We start from the raw sequence: 19,243 nt of genomic DNA, 5'->3' as shown, positions 1-19,243 counted from the left end.
AAGATGCCTTTATCAGGTCCCTGTCCCATTGGCCCAATAGGGGACCTGCCCATCCCTGCCCTAAGACCTATTACCCAGGAACCCCACACCAATCAGGTCCCCTTGCTTGCCCTTTTGTCGGCAGTTCATATGACACTTAACAGTTCTAACCACATGCTGGGCAAAAATTGTTGGATCTGTGTTATGCCCCAGCCTCCTTACTATGTAGTGGTAGCACTAAATGCCTCCGTCACCCCTACCTCCAACATGGAGAACTGCGAGTGGAACCAACCACAGCTCACCTTTGGGCATGTGCAGGGAACAGGCCTTTGCCTTACATCATCTAGCACCACTTTATCCAGTTCTCAGTATGGCTCCATTTGCAAACAAACTCAGGAGTTTCAGGCGTCCAGCTCAGACTACTTCCCGGTCCCTCCAGAAGCCTGGTGGGCATGTCATGATGGCCTTACCCAGTGTGTCTCTGCTACTGTGTTCCTTAGACACCAACAACACCCGGAGGGCCCCCTGTGCATCTTGGTGGCCTTAATTCCCTGGGTCTCCCTCCTCCCAGGTGAGGAAGGCTAGTGCTATTTTTCCCCCGAAGGGCAACCAAGTTACCATCAAAGGTGAGCAGTACCACTCCTCATCCCCATCTTAGAGGGCCTGGGGCTTGTGGGCTCTGCTGCCACTGGGACCACAGCCCTAGTCAAAGGGGATCTCAACCTTAAGGCCTTAAGCGCACAGGTAAACGTTGACCTCTCCCACATAGAGCAGTCCATCTCAGTCATAGAGAAACAAGTGGACTCTCTGGCAGAGGTGGTCCTCTAGAACTGCAGAGGCCTTGACCTTGTTTTTCTCAAGCAGGGTGGCCTGTGCGGCCCTTGGCGAGGCTTGTTGTTTCTATGCCAACAACTCTGGGGTGGTGTGGGAAAGCCTGAGCTTGGTATGCCAAAATATTGCCAATAGACTGAGGAAGCTGGAAAACTCTGAGAACTGGTATCAGTCCCTGGTCCGTACATCCCCTTGGCTCACTACCCTGGTGTTGGCCCTGGCTGGCCCCCTCCTTCTCGTCATTATAGCTCTGGTGGTGGGTCCCTCCCTCATTAATTGTTTTCTGAAATTTGTCAAGTCCTGCATAAACTCTGTTGAGCTGCTATTGTTTAGGGATCTCTATTACTAGTTTGCAAATTCCGGTCCCCCCATTCTTGTGATGGAGCCCCTGAGAATGTGTCAAGGGATTGACATACTCTGAAAAAGAATTGGTGAATGTTGTGCCAGATCCCCCTTCTGGCCCCAACTCAACCCACTGTTTGTGTTACCATCTCCACGGAAATAATCCTGCCCCAGCTTGTCCCACTGTTTGTGTTCCCATCTCCATGGAAATCACTTTGTGATTTTTCCCTTTAAATACCCTGACCCTACCCCTGTTCGGGGCTGTTCGATTTGAGTCTTTACTCTGAACTGTAGCATGCTTGAATAAATCCACATCAAAATTTATATACGGGTCTCTCTTGCTTTTTTCGACAAAACAAAGACACATAGACAAATAATAGATATACATATCTGGGGTGTCCATTGTCTCCCCAGGCACCTCATTCCACTTTTGTTAGCATTGTTAGAAAGTTTTTCCTCAAATTCAGCCAAACTTTTTTCCTTGCAACACCCATTGTTCCAAATTCAATCCTTTCCCATCACAGATCCCTTCAAGTCCATGAAGACTATTCTTACAGTCTCATAAGTCTCTTCTTCAGGTAAACATGGCAGTTCTTTAATAGATTCTCGTATATCATAGTTTTGGGTCTCTTCACCGTCTTGGCAGCCTTATTCCGGATATGCTCCAGCTTGTCACTGTTAGGTAGCACTCAGAACTGAACATGCTAATGCGGATGACATTTGACCAGGGCACGGCAGAACATGAAAACATCTCTCTTATTCTTGAAATTTGACGTACAGCTAAGAGCCTAGAATTGTGTCAGTTTGTTCATGTAGGTCACGATGTTGCCTCTTGTTGAACTGGGATGCCCAAAGAATCACTATTTTTCCTGTGAACTGTTGTACAAAATTTCTAGTCTTGTCTTGAGAAGCTGATTTTTTCAATCCAGGTATATTCCCTTAGTATGGCCCATCCATTCTAAGTAATTTGGATCATTTAGGATCCTAATCTGTTCTTCATGTTGGCTAACTTCCTAAGCTTCATGTCATTTTACAAATGTGTTAAGCTACTTTTGAGGTCCAGTTATTCTGTGGATATTGAAAATCATCATGGAACCCATTTTGACCAGAAGAACCTATGAAACTTTGACACATTTGTAGTTGAAATAGATGTTCCCTATGTTTACACCATTTGGCTGATTTATGTCCCATACTTGCAACACTGACAAAAAACCCAGGAAAATGTGTACTGGAGAAGCAGTTCTGATCATAGAGAGACAGGGAGCAGTTGGTAGGGGTCATTTGCTGAAATCTTTAGGGATTTCACACTTTAAAAGCCACTTCAAACATGAGGCCTTTCCTTATCTTACTAGCAGTTAATACTTCTCTTGCCTCTCAAATTACCTTTTAGCTATTTCATGTACATTACTATACCCATACATGTTGTTTCCTTAATGGAATGGAAGCACTTTGAGCACAGAGACTATATTGGTTTTGTTTAATGGCTAGCACAATGTCTGGCAGATAGCAGGCTCTTAATTAATAATTATTGTTTGGTATATCACAGTAAAATTAGCAATACCTGGGGTAAATGATCAGTAGTCAAAGAGTTTGTTTGCAAGAAAAAATGAGGTTCCCTAGGAAAACATAAGTAAAGTTGTTGCTGAGTGACCTGCAAATAAATGATCTGTTACTTTTATTTTTCTTTTTTGGGGGAGGGGTAGATATATTTATTTTTTGGTAACATACATTAAGTGGCACTAATTATACAGTAACTCTAAGGTAACTAACACGAAACCACAGAACTGTAGCTTTGCCACAGTTATATGGGGACTTGGCATCTCTGACTGGGTCCCATTTTCAAACAATTGAACAATACCCCAGTGCTATAGCAATAAAAGCCTTATTAGAGGTCCTGCTCTGAAGTGACTTTGTATTTACTCCCCAGAGGGCCCTGCAGCTGACAGCAACAGGACATGGTAGGTATAAAAGTAGTTAAAGCCCAATTTCACAAAATTGAACCCTTTCTCTTTCTAGAAAGAAGAAGTTAAGACTTCCTTTGAATGAGCACGTGATATGCTGGTTGGGAGAATGAAGAAGGTTATTAAGAGTAATGTCAGAAGGACCCTGGTGTGCACAGATGTGTTGGACACAGACTGTCATTAAACAATCATGGTTGGCTTCTAAATGCTGGTAGCAAGTTGATTTCTGATTTGTAAATCTCTTCAAGGAAATTTAGATAAATGAAAAAGGCCAGTAAGAACACACTAAGATTAATAAACAGCACTTCATAACCAAGTGAAGGCTTGTGCTTTCCACTGTGTTTACAAGACAAGGCACTTGAATTTTTTCTTTCCACGTCTGGCATGCCAAGCTGCTCTTGTGGCCATTTCAAAGACCTCTTTCACACCGTCTTTGGTCTTTGCTGAGCACTCCATATAACCAAACACACCAATCCGATTTGCCACATCTCTGCCTTCTTCAGGTTTCACTGGCTTCTTCTCTCGTCTCGTGTGCTCATCATTTCAAAGATCCTTCTTGTTCCCAACCAGGATGGTGGGCACATTGGGACAGAAATGCTTCACCTCCGGGGTCCACCTCTCTTGGATGTTTGCTAAACTGTCACGGTTATCGATGGAAAAGCACATAAGTATAGCATCTGTATCTGGATAGTATTGAGGTCTGAGGCGGTCATAATCTTCTTGACCAGCTGTGTTCCACAGAGCCAACTCCACCTGTTTTCCATCCACTTCAATATCTGCTGCATAATTTCCAAACAATACAGGCACAAAAACTTCAGAGAACTGGTCTTTGCTAAATACAATCAGCAAGCATATCTTCCCACATGCACCATCACTCACTAGAACAAACATTTTTTCAGGTGGCGGCCGTCTCTCAGGCGTTTCTCGAGTACCTTGGCGACGGACCTGAGGCTAGCCGAGGTTCTAGGACTTAGGCGATTTCTACGCAAAAAAACTGGAGGGGCTGGCGGATGGGGAACAGGAGTGCTGGCGGACAGCGGTGGCGGCGGTAGCTGGAGGGCTGGTTGCAAAGTCTGATGTACTTTTTTTTACTTTTAAAGATGTTAACATATATGATTCAATGTCCCAGAGAACTTCACTTTGACAAGCAAAACTCAGCCTAAATGCTATACCGCCAGTTTTCACGTCATCAATATCATACGTCCAAACAACCTGGGTTGACTCACTCTCTCTGGTGGGTCTCCCCAACTCAGATAATTATAAGCGTTCCAAGGAAAAAGACAATTTCATTTTTAGTGATGTATTTGTGAGGGTGGTGGGGACAAGCCTAGCAGAACTAGGCTTTGGCTCTAGTTCTTTCACTCTTTGTGATGGCAGGGTAGTCATTAAGGTCTTCTCTGCCTCCACAATGGGGATCATCATATATAATTTGGTGACATTACAGGACTGATGTGAAAGTGTTAGCAGTTAAGGTCCCTTTCTAGTCGAGATAAAGAGTACATGTTCAAGGCATAATGAATAAGAGAAGTGGCATTCAAACCCAGATTTTCTGACTGTTGTTTTGCGTAGTGTGTGCGGTCATTTATTTATTTATTCTTTACTGCATCATGGAAACAGAACTAGAGAGAGGTCTTTAATACACATGAAAAACTTTACAAAATGTGCCAGCAAAAATGAGGGGGTGGGATGGGGTGTGGTTGGATTAAAGCCACTGATTTTCTCTTTGTTGCTCAAAGAATCTTTGAACTGCTTCCTATTCTGATAACAATCTCCTTCCCAAGAGTAAATGAATCAATTATTACAACTCACGGAGGATGCAAAAGTTAGGTCTAGTTGATTATTTGGATGGATTTTAATGAGTAGTCATTGAAAATGAAGAAAGGCATAAGGCTTCCAAAAATAATAACATATTATTTTACCTTTCCCTTACCTCCCATTGCTCTATTATAAGACTTATGGGAACATTGTGCAAAAAGATAAGAGTTTTCAATGCCACATTGATTTCAGAATATATTTATAGGGAGAGATGTTAGGAGAGGAGGACACATATTGTCACCTGCTTCAGTGAGTGAAAAACCTGTGAAAGTCTGCAAAGATGAAGGTCCTTTTCCTCACCCTAGCACTGAGCCTGTTCTCTATCCTCCAAGCTCAGGAGTCATCCTCTTCTGAAGAACAATTTGAGGTGAGACTTCATTGGGAGATATTATAGACTAGGAGGGATGTATGCTAGCAAAAAGCTGTCATTTCAAAATTAGGGCCCCACTGGGCTCTTTTTAATTTGGGTCTGTAGGCTTATATTTTAGCACTATAGATTCCATTAGAAAATCTTGTATTGAGTTTATGGGGGAAAGTTAGTACAAGAAATTGATTTCAAGTCAAGCATTTCACTTTTCTCTTGCTGTAACTTACTCTTTCCAGAATGAACTGGAAATGGGGGATATGATTCAGTTATTTTATCCTTGCTAATGATCATTCACAACAAGTAATGTTCTTGAGTGGAGTTAAGTCTCCAAAGGTTCAGTCAATTTCTTCAAGGATTCCATTTGGGGGTTCATTGCCAAATGTCTGCTTCCATTTGGGCCATGTTGAAGTTGCGCCAGTTTGATAGGTTTGTGTTCTCATGGCTAGTTCACTTCAACCTAATGGCTTCCCACAAAACTCTACTTTGTATATGTTGCCTGAAGGTTCGTGGTCATTCCTGCATAACTGACTCATGCAAGATTTTTGCCTCAGAGTTGGGATTCTTTTGAGAGATGGGGAAGAAGGTCCAGATGATTAGGAGACATTTGTGAAGGGTTGGGTCGCTCATTTTCTCCCTCATTTTTCCTCCTTCAATTACTAACCACATATCAGAATTGCCTCTAGGGTACATACTTTGTAAAGGCCATTGTGGCAGACAATGAATTTCCTGGGAAGAAGAAGCCTAAGGACATGTCACCCTTGACAGTCACCCAACTTAGTGATGGGAATCTGGAGGTCAAATTTACCAGCAAGTAAGTAGACTGTCCAGAATTGTCCTATCACCCTGCTTCATCTTTACCTCTCCTATTCTAGGAACACAACTAGAGCAGATCACTTGATATCCTCTGCATCTCTAATATGACCACACACAGTATCTGTATGTGTTAGAGTTAGAGGCTTAGAAGGTTAAGATTCAGGTTATAGTTAGAGTATATACGTAGACATATACAATTGCATACATGTACGTATAGACATATAAAAACATGTATGTATGAAACTTCTGCTTACTTTCCCAGCAATGAGTGAAATGCTTACAGTGCACTCATTGACTAAATTTTTTCTGATTCATTGTCTAACTCCAATCCCCACATGGCCTTAGGCCTCCTCTAAACTTTTCTTGTTCCTCTGTGGATGCCTTTGTTCCATGAAGTTCATGACATGAGATGTCCTAGGTTATATATTGCAGCCTCCTCATACTGAGCATCTCTCTTCACTTCCTTTGGGGTCGCTTGGGTTTGGATTTCTTAAAGGTCATGGTGTACTGTGATTTCCAGCTCTATAGCTTGACCCAGAGATTGTTCAATATTCAAAAGATGGGTGCTCAGTCACACAGTTCTTTTCTATGGGTGTGAATAATCAGACCATAGTCTGTAATGCTAATCTGCTTTGGGACATTCTCCTGTGCTTGCCGCATTGAGAACTGGACAGGAGAAGGAATCAAATTGCTTTTCCTGATTTCAGTGACATATAAACTTCTCTTCCTCTTGTTGTCTCCAGCAAAACCATCACATGTGTTCTGTTTTCTAGCAAGTATGGCAGGTGCAAAGAGATAAAATTGAAATTAGAGAAAACAAGTCAGCCTGGGATTTTTTCTGCGGGTAAGTAAATCAAACATTTTGTATTAAAGGAAATCTGGCCTGAGATCTGGCCTCCTTTGAGGTGGTTTGCCAGGCCCAAACAATGGTTGGTATATGAGACTTTCCTTACGTGTTGGAGTTCAAAGGCTGGGTTTTCTTGACAATATCTAGCGAATTTACATGCATTTTCTATGACATAGATTGAGTTGATGGGTAGGATTGTCTGTCTGCAGATGTGACTGAATAAATCCACTGATGTGAAGAGCTAGGGTAACAAAGTCAGGCTGACTAGCTACTCTTATGATTTGCTTTGGGAAATCAGAAGAACATTTCTTTAAGTTCTCTCCTTCCATTAATTCACTGGCCAAAAATATTGTTATGAATGGTGTTATTTGGATTCATAAGTCATCTGTAAAAAAGTGTGTCACAGTAGGGTTCATTATGTAATATGTTTACTCTCCAGAATGTTTCTTGGGGAGAAGAGGAAGACATGGAAAGATGGGGCACTGCAACAGTTACTTGCTTGGGTTCTTGAGATTAGAGTTCAGTAGAGAAGGGACATAAGGAAAAAATAAGACATATGCATCACTGTTGTTTTTAAAATGGATGTTTCCATTTATATATTGGGGTGAATTGAGGCTGAATCATTTCCCAGAGTCAAGGACACTGATATCATGCTGGTGCTGCATAAACATTTATCAATCAACTCCAGTGTTTAGAGCATTGTGCTGGTCATTGAGGGAGGGGACCAAACTCTAGTTCAATGGGATTCTTGCCAAAGGCACGAACAGAAGTAGTCATTTATTCTTGCTTTCTTTGTCATTTTGGACCTGACTTATGATTTCATTGGTATCAAGAACTTCCAGGAAGGAATCTCCCTCTATCAAGACAGATCAGCCCCTGTTCTGCAAGTTATATTCTTTGAGAGTTGGTTGAGGGTATTGAGAATTTACCTTGTCAGTATATGTCAGAGGTGAGACTTGAACTCAGGATCAACAAACTCCAAGCTCATTTCTCTGTTCACTATGGCATATCATCCCTTGAAAGTAGGAAAAACAAATTACTTTCTTGACGTTACTTTCCTTATATGTTAAATTAGGGAATGACCTGGGTTTTTTTTAGGTACCTTGAAACTCTTAAACATCCAGTCCTGGGTTTCTTTAATATTCAATATTACATGATAAGTACATTACAAAGGTGCCATATCAGATCCAAGGAGATGGTCATGGGGCCAACTAACTCTTTTTCTTGATTCTTGGATGCTGCTGCCCACTAGGTCTTGGGTCCTTGCTGACAGAGTGAGTTCCTAAAGCCTGCAGTAGTCTCCTCCCAATAGATTTTCCAAGAGGATTAGAGATAGTAACAGTATATCTCTTCATCATCTCCACAGATGAGGGCAAACGCCAAGTACTCATAGAAAAGACATCTGTCAAGGATCATTGGATTATCCTCTGTGAAGGGGAGTTACACGGCATGCAAATAAGAATCGCCAAACTTGTGGGTAAGTAACATGGGATTCTGTGAATCCCTCCAAGAGAACAATGTTAAGATGTGGAGCAGCTGCTACAAACTGCTTACCTGGATTCCTACTGCTCTTCAGGCATTCCTAGATTTTGGCATCTGTAGAAGTAGCGTGAGGGGACGCATTTTGGTACAAACCAAAGACTAATAAAGTGACCAGTGGATTCTGTGAATTCCATCAAAAGTTTTTCTCCCTGGAGATTTGATGGCAACACAGCCATTGTTTACCAGTCAAATTCTCAGGCAGCCAGTGCTTCCTGAATTGCTCTGTAATGAGGCTGTAAAAAGCAAAATGCTGCTTTGAACAAAGCAGCAGGAGGAAGAAGACATTGTGTCTTCATATCTTCCTTCTTTCTTCCATCTCACTTCTGGAGATTTGAGGGCATTAGGGTTATTTTGTTTTAGTGTATGCTTGGGAGTTGTAGATGGGTTTTTCTGTTGAGGTGTAGGTTTGGGAATTGTTCAATTTATGGGAGAAGGGCTTTTGTTGGCAGAAGATAAGAGTCCTGAACTGCTCACCCCCACTTAGTTCTCTCATCTCTTTCTGCGCTTGTAATTTGACTGGCCATGAGGCAAAATCCAAGGACTTTCACTATAGGAGAGAAAGATTGAGTTAGAATGAACTGTTATTCATTCTACCCTCTCTCTACAGGTCCAGATGCAGAAGACAACCCAAAAGCCTTTGAGGAGTATAAGAAATTTGTCAGCCTTAAAGGATTTAAACAAGAAAAAATTGACTTTCCCATCCAAGTTGGTAATAAGAATGGATTTAGCTCCACTTTGCTGTGCCCTGTTCCTCTATCCCCTAAACCTCAAACCCTTCCTTTCCTTCCTTTCTTGTTCTTCACTTCCCTTAGAAGCTGTTATACACTTATTTCTTGGGAGACCTTGTGAAATTGTTTGAACTCTATAGTAGGAAGTGATTTTGGCAAATCCACTCACATATATCTTTGTTTCTGCAGAGGCCTGCACCCCAGAACATGATTAAGGTATGTACTCTTTCAAGACTTCTAAAGAAATCTTCCAGAATAATCTAAAATCCACCTGGATTCACCTGAGTTTTAAGCATCTACTTGGTACAATTCAACTACAGGAAGGTGAATTCCCAAATCCTGCCAGAGGGATCACCTTGTTTTACCTATCTCAAACAGGTTTCAGGCCCCTTTGAATGTCTGTCTTAGTCTTTTGTCTTCCTGCATATTAGAAATGTTTTGATACATCTCCATCTATTGCCAGACATTTCCCTTTGAGATCACTGCCTCTTGTGTGGTTCTTAGTGGAAGGAGAGAACAAGTGTCTCAAATGTATTCCCTTAGGAGAAGCAGTGTGAAGGTGGAGTCACAAGTTTCAACTACCTAGGTGACCTTGAGAAAGTCCCTTTACCACTCTGGCCTCAGTTTCCTCATGTAAAATGAGTGAGGTTGGATTAGATCACTCCTATTATCTCTTCAAGCTTTAAAACTAGAATCTCATAATAATAATGATGATCATGATTTAATGTATTTGAAGGTTGTGATGAAATTGTCCTTTATTCTCTGCCCACCCCCAAGTTTCTCCAAGGGATCTCTTAGGGTTTCTCAAATACATGATTCAGTTGGATAAAAAGTTTTTTTACACACAGGGATTCGGGGACATTGAAATCACCCTCTCCATGACTTTGCACATGATAGGTTCTTACTTAGTAATGGCCTCTCCATTTCTGAGGTTATAGGGTTCTAGATTTAGAACTTTTCATTTATTTCAGCCTGCTCATTTTTCATTTGTTGTAAATGAAGCCTAGAGAGATCATACAAATGACCTCTTTAGAAGCAGTGAAACCCAAATGGGAAACCATTCCCTGTGATTCCAAATCTTCTGTTCTTTCTCAGTCATAATGATGCCTTTTTCTGAACCTCTTGCATTTTGGGGCTAGGTTCTGTTAGCTCATGAGAAACTGCCAATTTTGCTCCTTGGTGCAATTCAAGAGACTCTTCATTGACTTTCTCTTTGATGTTTTCTAGGAGAAGAGGATTCTCTTCAACCTCAGAATCAATTCTGTCCATGAAATCTCAGTTATATCTTTAAATGACCAGCTGTTCCTAGTGCCTGGCTACTACATATACTTTTCCCTTTAATCCTTTACCTTTTCCCTGAAATTTTAGAATTTTCTTCAATGCGAAAATAAATATATAAAGCAATCATTCTTTTCTCAGTCTCCTTCTATTTTTGAAATATCCTTTGGGGCAATGAATAAGAAGTGGGTGACAACCAGATCAGGTACAGTTGACAGGAAGTCTATGAGCCTTGGATTTCAAATGTTTGAGAAGAACTTATGTCTTCTATATTTTTAAATCAAACAATCCGTATATATAATTTTTAAATTATTTGCTGAAAAATGAAAGGGTAACCTATCTTCTCTTCATAATGTTAATCATAGCAGTAATTATAGCAACCAATTTAATGTTTCATGGCTCCAAAAGTGAGCACTTGAAACCCTTAGCAATGGAGGATCAGCTGAGTTTCACTATAATTTTGTAAGTATAATTTTTCATATAATAAGCTACCCATACACTAAATCAGGAGGATGTGTTTCCTCCCTAGTTCCCTGTTTCTCTGTCTCCTTTATCACTTCCTAGGAAAGTTCTGAATAGCATTCCTTGAACCATCTTCTGATTCTCAACTGAATCTTAGTTTGCATTTCATGCTGCTTTCTCCTGGGAATTTGTTGTGTTGTTCATTCTGAGTGCAAAAATTACTAGTTTTCTTTTTGCTAGCAGCTCTTCCTCCCCTCCTCCTATCAAAAAATTGCACTGCTTTTCTTTGAGGTAGCTTTTTGTAATAATCAGATTAGTTCACTTAAGCCTCCACTTTCGAATGGTCTTTTTCTAATCTTCATTCTTCTTGAATTCTAGCCTTTGACACTGTTGATCACAATCTTCTCTGGTTCCCCTCCTACTTATTCCACTGTTTCTTTTCAATCTTTTTTGCTAGATCTTCATCGATGCCACTTAACTGGGGTATACCTAAGGGCTCTATCCTAGTCTATTTTCTCTTTTACCTCTACATTCCTTCTATTAGTGATATCATTAGCTCCCATGTGTTTGATGATCTCTATGCAGGGTCATGAGCCTCGATGACTGGGAGAATTGTAGTGCCCTTGACAGAAATTGGGAAGTTTTGTAGATGGGCAGGGGCAGAGTTGTGTCACAAAAACCTAGAGAGGAAAGAGTATCAAGGAGAAGACTAATATCTTCAGAGAGAGTAATTTTAATGGAATAATGAGGTTGGAAGCCAGATTTTAGAGAATTAAGAGGAGATGAAGAGGAAAAAAGGGGAAGCACCTATTGTAGATATATTTTTCAAGGATTTGAGTCACAAAAGGAAGGAGAGATATGTGATGATACCTATGGGGATGCATGGTTAAGTAACATTTTTTTTGTGGGTGAGAGAAATGGACACATCTGTAGGCAGCAGGGGAGCAGACAGTAGTAGAGAGAATAATGCGAGTGATTATGGATGATAGAAAGGCACACTCTGCTGAAGGAGATAGGCTGGAATGGGATCCCTCATGCACATAGAAAGATTTTCCTTGGCAAGAAGAAAGGTCATCTATTCATGTGAAAGAGGAATAACCGAGAAAATCATGGCAGAAGGCACATGTGTGATGAGGAGGGAGAAAAAGTTATGCTTGGTGAATAGCCTCAAGTTTTTCAGTAAAATATAAGGTAAGGTTTTCAGCTGAGAATGTGGGGTAAGGTGGGACCAGGGAAGGTCTAAATAGAGATGGAAAGTTTTGGAAGAAGCAAGAATCATTGTGGTGAGTGGATTAGTGAGTTAATTAAAAAGGTATAAAAGATATAAGAGGATTGCTTGCTGTAGGAAAGGCCCAAATGAAGATATGTACTATGTTTTTCTGATGAACTCAGCACACTTTCATGCTTTTCTCCAGCTTTTTTCCAGTAACACACATATAGGAATGAATGCAACAGATGGTTGGAGTTATTAAAAACAGAGTCTTGTTAGGACAAGAGAGGAAAAATCCTAAAGGGGCAAGGGACTGAAGAGATGAGGGCAGTATAGAATTGGATTGGTTCACCAAGGAATCAAAATGAGGAAGAGAGGAGAATGTAGGTGATACAAAGGTGATGGCCTGGGAAAGAAACAAAGGTAGAGGGACTGGAGGTCTTTGTAAAGATGAAGAACAGTGTTAGGGTTTTTAAGGCAGAGGTAGAATAACAACAGATTATGCTCAGATAAGGGGGTTTAAGAATTCATAAATGTGTAAGTGGTGCATTTGTAGGTGATGGCACAATTAAAAGCCTGGACTTCTTTGTGTGTGGCTGTGGTAGGATAGAGCAGTAGGTTATATGACATGGCTGAAATTGAGGGACTGTGAGATTAGATTGTTTCAGGGAATATGAATATGTATATTGAAGCCCCATATTATGAAAGTAGGGGTTGAATAGGAGAGAATGATTGTGGATGATGCACTGAACTCATTGACGAGAGTGTCTAGAGGACAGTATCTTGGATATTAGTAGAGAAGAACTAACAAAAGGATGATTGAGTGGGGAATATAGATTGAGTGAACCTCAAAGGAAGAGAGGTTACTGCATGATAGAGGTAAATGGAGAACCTTGAAGCAGCAATGGGGAGCAAGGATTATTTCAATTCCCCTACCTGAATCAGTGAGTCAGGAGGTAGGAGCAAAAGTGCAAATTGTGTTTCCATTGTAACATTGTCTTTACCATGTTCTTCTTATTGTACAAATTGTTCTCCTGAATCTGCCTACATCCCTGCATCTTGTCATATGAACCTTCCCAGGTTCCCTAAAACTTTTACCTTCATCTGGTGCTTGGTGGAATGGTGCTTTCCCTCTGCTAGCAGGAGGCAAGAGACCTCCTGATGGAATGGTGTCCTCTCTCCTTACCCCAAAGGTGAGAAACTGGTGAGTGATAGGGTAGTATTTGTCTTATTTCCCTAGGAGGCTGGAAACAGGGAAAGAGATTTGGTGTGATAGAATGAATCCCTCTCTCCTCAACAAAAAGGCAGGAAAATGGGACTATAGAATGGCCTTACTCCTCTTTCTGAAAAAGGCTGTGATGGAGGCTGAAGACCAGTGCAATAGATTGGTGCCATTTTCCCTCACCAGAAACTTAAGAAAGTAGTGTGGAGGAATGACATCTTCTCCTCTTTCCTCATTGGCAAGGAAGGAGACTTGTTTATGATGGAATATCTTTCCTCCTTTCCTTATGGGAAGCTGGAGACCAGCCAGGAGACCTGAAGTGTTGCAATAGCACCTTCTCCCTTCACCAGAAAGGCAGGAGACCAGCTCAATGGAATGATGTTTCTCCTTTAGAGTGTATACAATTATCATAATATATCCTTTGCCCATAGCATATCTGGACCTTACCCTTGTTGAACAGATACTTTGACTCTGCTCCTAATTCTTAATTCTCCCATTTTCTAGTTTGACTTGCTTCCATTTAACCTACCAAACTCTGAAATTAATCTTACCACCTCTATTAACCCCTTTTTAATTTTTTTCTGACTTCTCTGTGTCTGATCATTGGCTCTGCTAACAAATATATCTGCCTATGTTCTTTCTGTCTCATCGAAATTCTCATATGAAAACCTCTTGTACTGTCTTCTTTTATTGGTGTCTTAGTCTTGGTGTTATAGGGGAGACGAGTGTTGGCATTTCAAGAAGGTAGATCAACAAAAGTAAAGATTAAGTTGGAGGTGGTATATTTGAAGAGCATTCCTGTGATCATTCTGAATACATGAGACAGATCATGTTGGAAGCAGTGGAGGTCCAAGTAGAGCAAATAAATCAATGTCATGGAAAAAACTTAGTATTGTTAGTTGACTACAAATTCAAAATAAATAATCAATACAATATAGCTTCCAAAGACCAGTGAGTAACCTTTAACACTTCAAATGATTTGTAATTTCTTTGATTTGGGTTTTCTTTCCTTTTTTGCCTACTACAAATCATTGAGAGGTAGCACAGTGGTTGGAGTGCCAGGTCTAGAGTCAGGAAGACTCATCCTCAGACACCAGCTATGTGACCCTGGACAAGTCACTTAACCCTGTTTGCCTCATGTTCTTCATGTGTAAAATGATCTGGAGACAAGTATCTTTGCCAAGGAAACCCCAAATGAAATCAAGAAGAGTTGGAAGTGACTGAATTGACAGAATAACTATAACAATAAACCACTGATGCCCTCTCACCCTGCCTACTTCTTGACTCTCTTCTCTGATACCCTAAATCTAAAATCTATCCATGATATTGGAGGCCTTCCTCACAATCACTTTATATTTCTTGGATATCAGTGAAGTAGTCAGGCTATTAATCTCTTATCCATCTTTATTTCTACATTTGCAGTTCACTTCCATGTCCAATTTCGTATTTCTTAACCATCATCTTTTATATCAGGTCAGGTATACACTGTCCCCAAAGGCACAATTTGAATCTGGGGAGAATGAATCAACAAAAAAAAATGATTGCAAATGAAATAACCCTTTCGCTAAATATCAAGAAACCCTAATTTAAGACAGATATCTGAACATTCAGTAAGGGTAGTCAAGCTAGATGTCAGTCCTACTGGTCTCTTCTCCAGGCCAGACATGGCAAATTCTTTTAACTTGGCCTAACTATACATATACAACTTCTGTCCAGCTGAAAGATAGTCTGGCCAGTACTCTTTTCTCAAGTCAGAAACTGCTTTAGGGCACTGGGAATTTGTCCACATTACTGATTCAGGGTAGTTAGATCAGGGTAGTTTCCCCTGGAGGAAAATGGGATGCAAGTTGTTAGGAACAGCTCAAATGGCTGATTAATGAATGCAGTCCCTGAAACTAAAAGAATTCTCCCAGTCCCTGTGATTATTCTTAACCAGCCTACTCATAATTTGTACATTCAAAGATCCCTGGGTTCTGATGAGCCTGGATAGGTGTATTTGCAAAAGGCTCTAACTTTGTCTACCCCTCTATAAAATCCCGTAGACTCTAACTATACTAAGCATGGTCTATAGTCTGATTAGAGCTGATTATCTGGGTGATTCTTCCACTGGTGGTTTGTATGCTACCAATAACATCTATCAGACTGATCAGAAGTGATTATACCTGTATTTTTCTTCCTTGAGATCCTGACCTAGAAGGACACAACCATCAAATGCTAAGTCAGACCCAGCCAAGTCACCTCACAGACAGACTTCCCCTCCTGGGGCTGGGCAAGACTTATAATTCCCCTTCATCTTTTTAGTGGTTGTGAAATCAATTGACCCAAACTTCATGATCTGTGTTCAACCCGTACTTATCTGGAGAACTGTGTGAGACAGAAAAGACTAGCAGGGGAGACTGCCCTCTCCTCACAAAGGTGCCATTGTTATAATTAATAGAATCAGTCCAATCGCTTCCTCCCCTGTAATTAAATTAGGTTCACTTAGAGTTTCAGGTAGACAAGCTTGCCCAAATCAAGTGTCCCAAGAAAGAAGACAACTTTATATTTAGGATTTTTTTGATGGGCTGTGATGTTGAGCCCGGGGGCCTGAATTTTGTCTCTAGTTCTGTCACTCTTTGAGTGACACTAGCCAAATCATTTGGTCATTAGGTGCTTCCATTTATTTCCCTTTGCATCAGATGGTGATGTTGATATAAGTCTTACTAATCTTACAGACCTGATGTAAGAGAGAGATGGTACAATGTTTAGAGAAGGTTAAAAACCCTCCACAAGTTAGAGGTAAAGAGTCTTGTCCAAGGTTGAGTGAGTAGCACAACTGGATCTCAAACCCACATTCTGACAATGGCCTTGTCCTGTTTTTTTTCTACAGTATCATACATAAAAGTCCAGAGGGAGGTCTCTAGTGCACCTGAAAAACCTTGCAAAATGTGCCAGCAAAAGTGAGGAGGTGGAGATAGGGAGTGTTGGAATTGAAATAAAGTCTCTTTGTTGCTTAAAGAACCTTTGAAAATTTCCTATTCTGATAATAATTTCCTTCCTAACAGTAACCAAATCAATTATTAGCATTCATGGTAGATGTAGGCATTAAAAATAGGTCTTGTTGACTTATTCGATTGATTTTAATGAAGTCATTCAAAATTCACAAAGATAAGATGCTTCCAAAAATAATAATATGCTATTTCACTCATTCCTTATCCCCAAATGGTCTATTTTATGCTTAATTGGGCCATGTGCATAAGAATGATCAGTCTCCAATGCCACATTGGGCCCAGGGGATATAAAGGAGCAGATATTAGGAGAGGGAAGCAGACATTCTAGCCAACTTCCTTGACCACGTAATTGAGAGAAATATCTTGAGAATGTATGTGAAGATGAAAACTCTGTTTCTAACCACTGGGCTAAGCCTATTTTTCATCTTCCATGCTGATCATGCTCATTTTCCTGAATCTGAATCATTGGATGTTAGGCCACTTGACGGGGTTTGACTCTAGGACCTGAAATTCTCAACATTAGATACTTAACTGGGTAAAGTTATTGTCTTTTGAAGCCTAATCTTAGGATTCCCATATATTATCTAGAAGTGTGGGAAACAATAGAGTTCATTGATACAACAAGATGAACATCCAGAATGTTACCGGAAGTGAGGAGGAGATACTCAAGTTGGGGCACAACTTCAGAATTGCCTGCCTGGGACCTTGGGATTGCAGTCACATGAAAGTGGGAGAGACACTAAAAATAAACAATAGTCCTCACAAGTCTATTAATGCTAGGACTGAGTTATTATTCTATATGTGTATTGGGAATTGTTGTTGCTGTAATTCTTTTCAATTGCATCCGACTCTTCATGACCCTATTTGGGGTTTTCTTGTCAAAGATACTAGAGTTAGTAACTTAATTGGATAAGTGAATGAAGACAGTACCCCAAATGAGATTATAAAGAGTCAGACACAAGTGAAATAACTCAACAACAAATCAGGTGGGGCAGCTAAGTGGCACAGTGGATAGAGTACTGGGCCTGGAGTCAGGAAGACCTGAGTTCAAATCCAGCCACAGATACTTACTAACTGTGGGACCCTAGGCAAGCCACTTAACCCTGTTTGACTCACTTCTTCATTTACAAAATGAACTAGAGAAGGAAATGGCAAACCACTCTAGGATCTTTGGATTTATATTTGATCCTGAAGGTGATAAGGATCCATTGGAGTTTGTTGAAGAGGGAGTGATATTATCAGATGTCTAATTTAAGAATAACAGCTTGACAGCTGAGTGAAAAATGGATTGGAATGAGAAGGCTATTTAAGTAGTCTAGACATGAGATGATGAAGACCAGCACCAGGGTGGTGACAGTGTCAGAGAAGATAAGGGGACATATATGGGAAATTTTACAAAGCGAGAATTGACAAGATTCAGCAACATATTGCATGTGAGGGTGGTGAGAGCGAGGAGTCAAGGATGACTTCTAGGTTCAAACCTTGGTGACTTGGAGGATGGTGTTAACCCTGACAGTGATAGTAAAATGTCAGGAAGAGGAGAGGTGTTGTGTTTTTTTTTTTTTTTTAGAAATAGAGTCAGTTTAATTTTGGACATGATGAGTTTAAGATGTCCAAGGGATATCCAGTTTGAGATGTTCAATCATTGATCACTGTGGAAAGAGCAGTTTTAGTTGAATTATTAGGATGGAAGGAAATCAGATTGTAAAGAGTTAAAAAAAGAGTGAGAGGAAAGGAAATGTAGGCACCAATGTAAATGGCCTTCTTAAGGATTTTAGCCACAAAAGGGAGGAAAGATATAGGAAGATAGTGAACAGAGATTCATGGATCAAATGAGGATAGATCTGGAAGGTATTTTTTCCTCTTGCTCTTCTAATGTGTTTATGATGCCATGCTTTATAGCTAAGTCATGTACCCATTTAGAGCTTATTTTGGTATATGATATGTTGATATATATCTACTTTCTGCCAAATTGGTTTCCAGCCTCCCCAGCAGTTTTTGTTAAATAGTGAGTTTTTATTACAATATTTGGGATTTTAAGTTTATCAAACATTAGATTATTGTACTCATTTTTCTGTATATTATCAAATCAGTTGCACTGATTGAGTGATCTCTTTATTTCTTAGCCAATACCACATTTTTTCTAATGATTTGTGATGTAGTTCAAAATCTGGTATGCTAAGGTCTCCTCCTTCTTTTTCAGTAATTTCCTTAAGTTTCTCGATGATATGATTCTTTATATTAATTTTTATCATTTTCCCCAGCTCTATAAAGTAATCCTTTGGTAGTTTTATTGGTATGACACTGAATCAGTAAATTTATTCATGTAATATTGCTACTTTTATTATATTTGCTTGACCTACATAAAGTAATTAATATTTCTCCAATTATTTAATGCTATTTATGTTTGTATAAGGACTGGTTTGTAGATGAATTAATATAATCCTTGCTTATGTCTTGGTAGATAGAGCCTCATGGGTTTCAAACATTCTACAGTTATTTTAAATAGGTTTCCTTTTCCCTTCTCATCCTTTCCTTTTGTCAGCTAATTTATGGCTTTTAAAATGTCTTTTTCTGAGATTCAATTACTTAAGCCCTCTACTTCTTATTCTATTAATCTTGGCCTTCTTAGATTTTTATAAATATTCATCCATTTTATTTAGATGGACATTCTTATTAGCATATGACTTGGCAAAATAGTTTCTAATTATTTCTTTTATTTCTTCATTTTTTTGTGAATTCACTTTTAAAATTGTTTATGCTGACAATTAGGTTTTCATATTTATTTTAAGTAAAATTAGTTAATGGTTGTCAATTTTATTTTATTTTTATTTTCTTGAAACAGCTTCTATTTTT

General features: G+C 39.8%; 1 protein-coding gene and 1 pseudogene across 1 annotated transcript; one reads left to right on the top strand and one right to left on the bottom strand.

Annotated features, from left to right (window-relative positions):
- Positions 1-3,455: 3,455 nt before the first annotated feature.
- LOC118842305 lies at positions 3,456-4,004 on the bottom strand (annotated as a pseudogene).
- A 1,204-nt stretch (positions 4,005-5,208) lies between these two features.
- LOC118842304 (late lactation protein B-like) lies at positions 5,209-9,440 on the top strand. The gene is made up of 6 exons (XM_036749879.1): positions 5,209-5,295; positions 5,979-6,106; positions 6,882-6,952; positions 8,322-8,432; positions 9,105-9,206; positions 9,415-9,440. The coding sequence occupies exons 1-6, from the start codon at positions 5,209-5,211 to the stop codon at positions 9,438-9,440; spliced, it is 525 nt and encodes a 174-aa protein (XP_036605774.1).
- The last annotated feature ends 9,803 nt before the right edge of the window (positions 9,441-19,243 follow it).

The sequence above is a fragment of the Trichosurus vulpecula genome, chromosome 3, assembly GCF_011100635.1.
Source record: "Trichosurus vulpecula isolate mTriVul1 chromosome 3, mTriVul1.pri, whole genome shotgun sequence".
NCBI lineage: Eukaryota > Metazoa > Chordata > Mammalia > Diprotodontia > Phalangeridae > Trichosurus > Trichosurus vulpecula.
The sequence above is the reverse complement of the archived record's forward strand: the minus strand, read 5'-3'. Positions and strand labels throughout refer to the sequence as shown.

What these genes read in the sequence shown, in the direction of transcription:
- LOC118842304 (XM_036749879.1), top strand. Translation starts at nt 5,209, where the DNA reads ATGAAGGTCCTTTTCCTCACCCTAGCACTGAGCCTGTTCTCTATCCTC. An exon ending in CTTCTGAAGAACAATTTGAG is followed by an intron (nt 5,296 to 5,978) that starts GTGAGACTTCAT and finishes AATTGCCTCTAG; the next exon opens with GGTACATACTTTGTAAAGGC. An exon ending in AAGAATCGCCAAACTTGTGG is followed by an intron (nt 8,433 to 9,104) that starts GTAAGTAACATG and finishes CTCTCTCTACAG; the next exon opens with GTCCAGATGCAGAAGACAAC.